The sequence below is a fragment of the Sceloporus occidentalis genome, unplaced genomic scaffold (assembly GCF_023333645.1).
Source record: "Sceloporus occidentalis isolate IW3139 unplaced genomic scaffold, rSceOcc1.0.p SCAF_455, whole genome shotgun sequence".
Lineage (NCBI taxonomy): Eukaryota > Metazoa > Chordata > Lepidosauria > Squamata > Phrynosomatidae > Sceloporus > Sceloporus occidentalis.
In genome coordinates, this window is record NW_028317435.1 from 244,646 (window position 1) to 255,087 (window position 10,442).

Sequence of the window (10,442 nt, forward strand, 5' to 3'; positions counted from 1 at the left end):
TTGCGGAAATCAAGAAGTAGAGGTGCGGAGACGCTTCTCTTTCTCCATGAATCTGTCTTCATTATTTTGACCTCCCGCCCTCAGCGACGGCCTCTCCCCTGCTCCCCCGTTTGTCCGAATCGTTTTTGGTCGGTTTGCACGAGTCTATAGCTCACGCTGTGTCGTTCTCCTGTGTTGTAGATGTTTGAAGACGCAGCGCATGCATCGATCGGCGTTTAACAACAAAAAACTATTTGAGCAAATGGATAATGGAGACTGGGGATACATGGTAGGTGAAAGTATTTTAAAAAGGGTGGATATTCACTAAATGGCATGTTTTACTGTTTGTTTTTTTTACAGTATGTATAGCCCCGTTAATGTATGAGATAATATAATGTCTCTGGCTTCTACTATAGAATGTTCCCAGAACGGAAGTTTTCTTTTGGAGGAAAATAGTGGGTTTTTTTTTTTAAGTGCTTGGGTATTTTATTCGGTTTGTGATGGTAAATTTTTTACATCTTTTAGATGACCGATCCAGTCACACTGAACGTCGGAGGCCATGTGTATACAACATCTCTGTCCACGCTGACCCGTTACCCAGACTCCATGCTAGGAGCCATGTTTCGGGGTGATTTCCCCACGGCCAGAGACTCCCAGGGCAATTACTTCATCGACAGAGATGGCTCGCTTTTTCGCTACGTGCTGAATTTCTTGCGGACGTCGGAACTGACGCTGCCCGTGGACTTCAAGGAATGCGACCTGCTTCGGAAAGAAGCCGACTTCTATCAGATCGAACCTTTGATCCAATGTCTTAACGACCCCAAACCGCTGTACCCTACGGACATCTTCGAAGAAGTAGTGGAACTGTCGAGCACCAGGAAGCTCTCGAAATATTCCAACCCCGTAGCTGTGATTATAACCCAGCTCACCATCACCACCAAGGTGCACGCCCTGCTGGAAGGAATCGCCAACCACTTCACCAAGTGGAACAAACACATGATGGACACCAGGGATTGTCAGGTGTCCTTCACGTTCGGTCCTTGCGATTACCACCAAGAGGTCTCTCTCAGAGTCCACCTGATGGAGTACATCGCAAAGCAAGGCTTCGCCATCCGCAACACCCGGGTGCACCACATGAGCGAGCGAGCCAACGAAAACACCGTGGAACACAACTGGACATTCTGCCGACTGGCGCGAAAGACCGACGACTGACGTTCCGCCCGGCGGGAGTCCCGTTAACCTCTTCCATGTACGCAAGGCACGAGAGGCCGTGTTATCTCGCCACATCGTGTATCGTTGACCCCTCTGCCCTTATTTATTAACAGCCATTAGGACCGGATAGCGCGGGAACCTCGCGTCTCAGAGGTTTTTGGCTTGTCCGGCTTGCATGCTTCTGCCCGCGCACAAACTTTAACCTCCGATCGCGACGTTTCCCCCGCATTAATGTATTTTCTGAAACGCCTAACGCACAGATCCGCTCCAAGTCCTCTACAAATCCACGGGCCGGAGGCTAATATTCAAAGACGTGTTATGGGCGGAGCGTAGGTCTCCCGGTCCGGGGTGATCTCTGGAGATGTTCTGCTGCTTTTTTAATGTATGCTATTTAATTATAGTTTTTTTTTTGTTGTTTTTTTTTTATAACTACTAATTACTGTTGATATTCATACGTATATGAAGCGCATCCAACGTGTTTCCAGAAAAAATAATCATTGAGTTAAACTGCTCCCTCCATTCCAAAAAGATTATTTCAGCTGAATTTACCTGGCTGGCTTTTTTTTATTTTATTTTTATATTTTGGTTAAATGTCTTTGTAAATTATAGTGACTTTGTTAATTTTGAAATGTTTATAGAATGTGTTCTCTTAGCAACACATCAAGCTATCGTTCGTCTGATGCTGAGGGACCACTGAGATACGTTGTACTCTTCTGCACAATGTCGCTTATTTTAAAAGTTCACCAAAATCTAAAGAAAATCTATAAACTCCATCCTGAGAAATGAACAGTTTACCAAAATATTAAATTGGTATTAATTGGGAATACTCTCTTTCTTTATGCAAACTATATATATATAAACACACACACTGCTGTTCAAAGGTTTGGGGTCACTGAGCTGTTTTCATGGAAAACATAGAAATTTCTGGCTGTAACATAATTACAAAAAGGGTTTTCTAACCATCAATTATCCTTTTAAACTTAAACTTGGATCAGCGAACACAACATGCCATTGGAACACAGGAGTGATGGGAGTGATAAAGGACCATTGGGACAGAGGAGTGATGGGAGTGATAAAGGGCCATTGGAGCACAGGAGTGATGGGAGTGATAAAGGGCCATTGGAGCACAGGAGTGATGGGAGTGATAAAGGGCCATTGGGACAGAGGAGTGATGGGAGTGATAAGGGCCATTGGAACACAGGAGTGATGGAAGGGACACAGGAGTGATGGGAGTGATAAAGGGCCATTGGAAAACAGGAGTGATGGGAGTGATAAAGGGCCATTGGGACAGAGGAGTGATGGGAGTGATAAAGGGCCATTGGGACACAGGAGTGATGGAAGGAACACAGGAGTGATGGGAGTGATAAAGGGCCATTGGAACACAGGAGTGATGGGAGTGATAAAGGGCTTCTGTACGCCTATGAAGAGATTCCATTAAAATCAGCCGTTTCCAGCTACGATAGTCATTTGTAACATTAACCCCGTCTGCGCTGGATTTCTGCAAGGAAACTTACCCCAAACTTTTGAACGTACACGTATGTGTGTGTGTGTGAGTGTATATATTATAAACACACATATATATCTATGTATCAGACCTGCATTAGGCATCAGTGTATTAACGAGAGCCTATGGGTTTGAATGAATTATGTTTTTAGATCGGTGTTCATCATTGATGTTGGATGCCTCGTTAAATATTAAACGAAAATGTGATCCCTGCGTGATATATTTTTGTTCAAAAAGAAAAAAAATGAGCTTCGCTGCACGAAAATGAAAGTCATTTACAGTTTAATTACTTTATACAGGGTACAGGGTTTTAATTGTGCAATGTAGAAAGATCACAGTGAATCCTTTCCCCGACCTCCGTCGGTTCTAATTTAATATTTATCTTGAAAGCCGTTTTTTGGATGAAATACTTGGTAACGCAGACTCGCGTTTAACCCTTCGACTTTATTCCGGGGGAGTAGAGCCTGTCATGGATTCTTGTTGATTTAACAAGGATGATTACACGTTGAGGTTAATTGCCCCGGGGTATTCTCTTATAGTTTGGATGGGGTGTTCTGTAAATAAGGTTTCAGGTGACTTTCAAACACGGGATTCACCTAATAAAATAAAAACAGCGAGAGAATCAAAGCGGTTTCAATGGAACACGATGTTTCATAGAGTTCTGATCTGCATGCTGCTTCTGGTCGTTGCGCTGATTGAAGTATTTCTCTGAGTAGCGATAAAGCCGTGGCCTGGAGCGTGGATGTCCAGGATGCCAACTCTAGGACTATGTATGGCGGCGCTCGGCTTCAATACACCGCGAGGTGGCCACGTTGGAGCTGAGATTAAGGAGAGTAACCGGCAGGAGAGGTCCTCTAATCTCCCTAACCGGCCCATGATCCACACTGCCCGCAAAAATCAGCAGGTTCAGTTGGTCAGGCCCCATTACAGCTCAGCAGGACAGTCACAATTTCCGGTGGACACTTGGGAGGTATCGGTGCCATCTTCTCAGACCCCCCAATACCATAGGCACAGGGCCGGCCCGACAATGGAGCCGAGTGGGGCAACCGCTGCAGGCGGCACTTTTGAAGGGGGGCATTTTAAAATTCGCCCCAGGCGGCATTTTGCCTTGGCCCGGCCCTGCATAGGCATATCTGGGAACTTGTAGGCTCCGTTTAGTGGGACACGGCAGTCCCTCTGATGTTAGTGGGTGGTCTTGCTGATGTTGGGGGCGTTCCTGCCGATGTCAGTGAGCGTTCCCAATGCCAACTGTGAACATTTCTCGCCGAGGTCAGTGGGAGTTCCCGCTGACATCACAGGAAACACCCCCATTTAAAGGGGAAATGGGTGGGGACTGGGTCGTGTCAGGATTTGGGTGTTGACCCGGAGAAGCGGCTCCTTACCTTCCTATTCTCTGGATTCCTCTGCGCCCACTCCAGCAGATTGTGATAGACGTTTCCGTCATAACTCCCCAGGGCAGACAAGAGCTCTTCATCCGAGAAGTCGAAGGCGTCTACCAACAAAACCGCATCTTTCCTGAAAAAATGAGGATTTACGCAGTTGTGCGACGCCGGCGAATGATTCTGTGATCGGTGCTGCCTTTCAGGGGACCCAAAACCTACGGTCCTAGCTCAATATCTACCAACTACTCCCACCGCTACTAAAAATACATATTTTTACTTAAATGTCCCAATTACTCACCGGATCAGTGGCAGGAGGTCCAGGTACGCCGCGCTCAGCGCGTCCAGCTGCTTTTCCGATAAATATCCATCTTTCAGGAAATCGCCGGCGTCTGTGAAAATGCCGTGCAGCGCGTATAAATCGCAGACCCTCTTTAACCCCTTCTTTATATCGGGGTCCCCGGAGACAGAATTCAATTTTGTGGCAAATGTCTTTGCTACGGTGTAATGTGTATGAGCCTGAAAGAGAGCAGTATACCCGTTATCTACAAAGTAAAATTATACATTGTACAGGGCTGTGGAATATGATGCCGCTATGTCAAACCATTCCTTCCCCCCAATCCTTATAAATTCAGCATGAGCCAATCAGCAACAATCAGGAACTTAAAAATAGGGAGATAGATAACTTAATGGGGAGGAATAACCCCGCAGAGGGTTAACGTGGTTGCTCCCATGATAAACACATAAGCAGGGCTTGTAATACACATAAATATACGTTTTTATTAATCGGTAAATATTTATTTAGTGCGTTTGGAAGAAGACGTGATATGGATACAGACTATAGACGCTTTCACCAGCTCCACGGACGTGCGGTTCCAGGCCACATACTGCGGACTTCCAGACTCGACCAGATCATGCAGTTTATTTGCAGCCGAAGCAATAAGTCTAGAAAATGAAATTCAGTTTTTTGAATTTTTGGGGGGAATTCATGTAAAATAACATTTCCTACATTAAAAAAAAAAAAGTCTAATTAATATAATATATTTAATGTATTAATCGTATTAAATAAAGAAATAACGATAATCCCAACGTGTCTTTACCGACCTGTAGGCTCTGTGTTTATAAATCTCAAGGTAAACGTCTGGATCGAGAAAGTCCGAAGGGCCACTCGCTTGGCAACGACGAGAGACCGGAGACGACAAGTATGAGGCGCTGGGGGGCAGCGGCTGGCCGGATTGGGCCCCGGCGAAACATTTAATCAAAAACCTGGAATAATTGTAAAAAAAATAAATTAGAAAATAATAAAAAAATAAAAAAATGCGTTGGGAATGCAAAAAAAAAAAAAAAAAAAAAAAAAAAAAAAAAAAGACGCTTCCGGATTCTGCTACCTTGCGGTCTGGAGATGCAAGACGGTATTTTCCCCTTCGTAGGTGCAGGAAGCCACTACTTTTGTGTAGAGCGAGGGGAGGCCGCTGAAGAGGGAATATCCATGCCCCCCACAGGCTTTCCGACAAATCTCCACCCCCGAGGAGCACACTTCTGTTAAGTAGGCCTTCATGCCTGATGCGAGAGCATGAAGCTGGGGAAAAAGTACGACATTTGTAATAATGGAGTTTTTTAAGCGCTGTGACATCGAGGACTAGTGGCGTTTCCAATATGGCGGATCTTTACTGTACCTCCGGAAGCGCGCTGAAATCTTCCACTTTGATCCTCTCGTACACGTCATTATAAAGCTCATTGATGTATTTCACGGTGAAACTGACCGCGTAGCAGGTAGCCACCAGCGGGAAGAGCTTCTGTTGCTGGGTTTGGTAATCGATAATTTTTGCTTCCCCGTCTCTGAAAAGCAGGATTTTTTTTAGAATTATTTTCGTTCTTTTATTTAATTGGATAAAAAAAAAATCACCGGTCTCAGCGAGCGCCGTGGTAAAGCACCGAAGCTTCGCGCCAATCAGAGCTTATATTTAAAGGCAGTACGGAATAATAAATATGCTTTAATGTACAGCTTTTAAAAGTATAGGTATAGCTGCCAACAGTCCAGAATTCCTGTTTACATTCCAGCAGAGTAAGGTATCTATCTAGCATTGTGGGGAATTTTTACAAAAAATGAATTCTTATACTCGCAATGTTTCAGATTTTGCATTTGTAAAGCAAAATTGTTGAAAGATTCACTATAGCGAGATTTTTATGTCAAATATGTTTTTACCCCTTATCATGGATTGTTGGGTAGAGAATAACATAAAGAAACATGTTTAGCAACATTGTATCTACAAAATCCATTACAAAAAAGTTTAAAACTGATAAAATAAATAAATAAAAATAAGTATGAAAAGTGGCCTTATCACCATAGCAACCAATGGAATGGTAATACGTTTTTATACATAAACTCTTATAAATCCCTGGGCGTTTGGAAGATTTGATTGGGGTTAACAAAAAATATATGCAATTAAATAAAAAAATGTATTGATTTTCCCAGTATTATTCCCCATTTCGGTCCTGCGCGTACCGGGCATCGCCGCGGGTCTCGGCGGAGAAACGTACCCAGGTTTCAGCTCTGACTGACGGCGGACGGCCGCGTATCGGACAGAAATAACGCAGGCCTTCATCAGGGTCTCCAACACCTCGCCGCGAAGCATGGACACCCTCACGGCAATCATGGTGAAGTAATTAATCTTATCCGATCCGCGTTTCACGTAGGTGCCATCGCTCAGAACCTGCCCACCAGAAATACCATACATTATCCCCTCCCCCTGCTTCACAAGCTATACATTTTAATTCCCCTAAAAAAAATCTCCATTACCAGGAATTCTGATAAACGATCTCCTCACCTCCGAGAATCGGCTCAGCATGTCCTCCCTCGGAATCCGAACGTCCCTCATCATGAGAAAGCCGTTGTCGATGTGCTCGAAAGACATTTTCGGCCCAATGTCCCCGACGGTTATTCCTGAATGGGACAAAAGTGGAAAAAAGTTTGTAAATGTGTATTTTTTTTTAACTTAATTTCTTATCCACTCCTCTGGGTACCGGACATAGCCGGCGAACTCTCGGGACCCGACCTCCATCCCGGGGATTGTTTTTTGTAATGTAAAAATTCTAATAAATATATATATATTAAAAAAAAAATATTGGTTATTCGTTATAAAGAAATAAAATAAAAAATAAATATATTTTTGAAATAATTTATAAAAATCAATTTTTGTTATAAAATGAAAGAAATCAAACAAATCTAACTTTAAAGCACAATCCCTAAAGCAGAGGAAGGCAAAGTGTCCGTCCGTAGAAGTTGTTGCTTACGGGGTATTTAGTCCGGTCCCTCGTAGGATTTTCATTGGTCGGATACGAGGGGCAATTGATAAAACGGGACGGAGTAGAGGAAAGGCTGCTTACCCGGTAAGGGCGAGTGATCCTGACAGCTCCGGACCTGGACCATGAATGGATGCATGCCGTAGCTCTTGCCTGCGATTATCAGCTGCGCCAGGACGATGGCGTGCGTGCACGTCTTACCCACTGCGCACAGAAATGACATCATACCAAAGAAAATGATTCAAAACCCATTAAAACAAAAGTTTTCTGTCTTTGAGTGGCCCTCACCCGCCTATTACAGAAAATATTATCTCTAAAAAATTGGTAAGAAATAAAGATTTGGGTTGTATGGTTTAGACCGGCCATCCAGGACACCGGGGCAATTGGCGCCCCGTACACGCGCGATCTACGGCCGGATATGCCCGCCACACGTGAGCATAAAAAGGCCTATCCAGAGTCAAAGAGCCAGGGCCGCTCCCTGAATCGGCAGTCTGGCCCCGGCTAACGCGTTTGTCTCTTTGGCTTACTGTCTCCCGGCCACCATTTTGTCGCCGTGATCTGGGGAGTGTTTATGACGAATTCCTGGGTCTTCTCCTCAAAGGTCGCTGTGGTTTCCAGGCCACGAAGATACGTTCCTGTAACAAATCAAATAAAAGGAATAGAACCGATCCTGAGAGCGCGGCGGCGCAGCTACGGATAAAAGTCTGCTTTCTGTCTCAGATCAGAAATACGTAAAAGAACGAAAAATCGGGAAATGATTCCTGAAAGATGATATTTTTTGTAATACCGTTTAGTATAAAACGCACCGTGTCCCAGCTCCGTTTGGGCGTACGTTCCTAAAATGTTATAATTATTGGCCAGCGGGATCCATTTGGCGATCTGTGCGTCGGTCCCCAAGGCCATAATGGATTTGACGAAGACCCCGTGGATGTTGAGGGCGAGTTCCCCTCCCAGCGCCCTGCAACAAGACAAAGAAATAAATGGGGGGCAGAGGACAGACCCACCCGTCCATCAAATGGTGACCCCCCCCCCTACAATTGAAAAAGCCTTGGTTGGCAGAATGGCATAGAATGAGTGACTGGAAATGGGTGGGATTTGGGTGAAATTGGGTGGGTATATGAGGGAGTGGGGTCGGTTACCATGAAGACCCTCGTTGTTTGACTCCCCAGTCATGATAACAAAAATGCCTCTTTAAGGGGGTCCTAAAAATGTTTTACAATGAGATAATACCTCTGTCTAAAATTGTATTTTAAAAAAATATATATATATATCTGCGTCTAATCAGAAATGAAGGAATTTCTTTTGAATAATCCCAGAAACGGTTAAAAGGCCGACTCGCCTGTACACATATCCAACTTCTGGTCCATCGTTGGCCCACCCCAGCGCTTTGATTTTGTTCTTCATGTGGAACGAGTTTCGGACGGCTCCCTCGTATCTCTCCAAACGGCTCTTGAAGTAAAGGTCGGCCCTGCTGAGCACGGGGTCCCTGATAACGGCGAGCACTGGGGAGAAGAAAATGGGGACTGCATGAAAAACAGGACTATCTGGGGTACAATTCCTCCCCTACTACTAGGGGGCGCGAAAAACAATATGGCCACCACCGGACATAATTCCAGCCAAAGTCCTTCGATTAAAAACCTGATAAAATCCGGCCAAAAAATGATTAAAAACCAGTCTGACAAATCCTGTAACGCAGAGTGAAGTCTGACGCTCTCAGCAGACTCACAGTTTAGTGAATAAGCTCCCATATTGTGAACGCTACATCTGGTATAAGAATGACTCCTCTGTTGAGGCGTTCTCCCCCCGCGCCGACCTTAATATCTTCGCTTCCTACAACGAACGATCCGCCGCGGATGAAACAATAACAACGTAACTCGCTTTCCGTCGCTCCTCAGGTCTCTCCTCAGGTCTCTCCTTGGATTTCGGGCCCCCCCAGCTCCATCGTCCTCTGTTCCGTGAAGAGGCTCCCCCCGCGCTGGCCCTTCAGGGTTCTAGACAGGTCTAATGCAAGACTCTACACGGAACCCTGACTCAGATCTGGAACGTGGCTTGGGGTGCTGGAGTTGCCTAAAGTTTCTCACGAGTTGCCAAGAAGAGTTTGACCGGATTATAATTCAATTATTATTATTATTTGTTCTCCCCCTTTCGTGACCTCGCCGCGGGATCCGCTGCCGCTCTATACATAAAATGTGTTCTAATCTACACTATGTATAAAAAAATCCTTAATAATAATAATAATATGCAAAATAATGACAATAATAATAATAATAATAATATGCAAAATAATGACAATAATAATAATAATAATAATAATATGCAAAATATTAACAATAGCAATACATATAATAACAATAATAATAATAACTACTGTCAGCCCCTACGTGGTCCGGCGCAGGGAGAGACCCCTAGGTGATTCACCAGCGAGGAAAGGCGGCTATCAATTTAACCCCTTAGTGACTGCCTGAAGCTGAAAGTGATCATTTCTTTTCTATTCTTTGGCTGACTTTTTCACGTGAAGTCGGTGCCTGGCTGAGGATGGAAGGAGTTGCAGTGAAACCATATTGCTTGCGCCGAGAGGGTTAACAGAAAGAGCAGCCCCCTGCGGAGTCTTTCGTGTAACGAGGGCTTTGCTCTCACCCACTGATCGCCGCAGACGTGTTTCCTCCTCAGATCCGTCCAGCACGTTAATGAGGGTCTCCAGGTTAAAGGAGGGGGATTCCCTCTCACTGGCAAGTTCAGGGTTAACATCATTGCCAGCACTGACCTTCCACCAAGCCATGGTGCAGCACACTGCCTGCCTGCCTGCTTGCGCCCAGGGGACACTGCCTGCCTCAGCCCAGGGGCTCTTTGCTATTGGCTGCTGAGGGCGAGGGCATGTACAAACATCCGTGAAACACACCAGGGGCGTGAAGCCAGCTCACTTTACACGCTTACTCCTCCCCGGTGTATGTAGACCTGGGACTTTGGTCTAAGATTGCGTATGACTGTCAGCTCTCTAGGTCAGGGGTGAGACGCTGACACAAAACAAAACAATCAGACCTCCAGCTGCTGTGGAACTACAACTCC

General features: G+C 45.1%; 2 protein-coding genes across 2 annotated transcripts; one reads left to right on the forward strand and one right to left on the reverse strand.

The window, feature by feature from the left end:
* The first annotated feature begins 241 nt into the window (after positions 1-241).
* On the forward strand, positions 242-1,191 carry LOC149271867 (BTB/POZ domain-containing protein KCTD6-like). The gene is made up of 2 exons (XM_089507064.1): positions 242-268; positions 505-1,191. The coding sequence occupies exons 1-2, from the start codon at positions 242-244 to the stop codon at positions 1,189-1,191; spliced, it is 714 nt and encodes a 237-aa protein (XP_089363190.1).
* A 2,036-nt stretch (positions 1,192-3,227) lies between these two features.
* LOC149271868 (peroxisomal acyl-coenzyme A oxidase 2-like) lies at positions 3,228-10,155 on the reverse strand. The gene is made up of 14 exons (XM_089507066.1): positions 10,014-10,155; positions 8,716-8,878; positions 8,183-8,334; positions 7,904-8,011; positions 7,461-7,580; positions 6,902-7,017; positions 6,615-6,787; positions 5,750-5,912; positions 5,462-5,652; positions 5,178-5,339; positions 4,913-5,018; positions 4,375-4,592; positions 4,077-4,209; positions 3,228-3,290 (listed from the first exon to the last, which is right to left on the reverse strand). Exons 1-14 carry the CDS (start codon positions 10,153-10,155, stop codon positions 3,228-3,230), a joined length of 2,010 nt encoding a protein of 669 aa, XP_089363192.1.
* Between the last annotated feature and the right edge of the window lie 287 nt (positions 10,156-10,442).

What these genes read in the sequence shown, in the direction of transcription:
- LOC149271867 (XM_089507064.1), top strand. Translation starts at nt 242, where the DNA reads ATGGATAATGGAGACTGGGGATACATG. An exon ending in ATGGAGACTGGGGATACATG is followed by an intron (nt 269 to 504) that starts GTAGGTGAAAGT and finishes TACATCTTTTAG; the next exon opens with ATGACCGATCCAGTCACACT.
- LOC149271868 (XM_089507066.1), bottom strand. Translation starts at nt 10,155, where the DNA reads ATGGCTTGGTGGAAGGTCAGTGCTGGCAATGATGTTAACCCTGAACTT. An exon ending in GGATCACTCGCCCTTACCGG is followed by an intron (nt 7,018 to 7,460) that starts GTAAGCAGCCTT and finishes TGTCCCATTCAG; the next exon opens with GAATAACCGTCGGGGACATT. An exon ending in AGCTGGTGAAAGCGTCTATA is followed by an intron (nt 4,593 to 4,912) that starts GTCTGTATCCAT and finishes GCTCTCTTTCAG; the next exon opens with GCTCATACACATTACACCGT.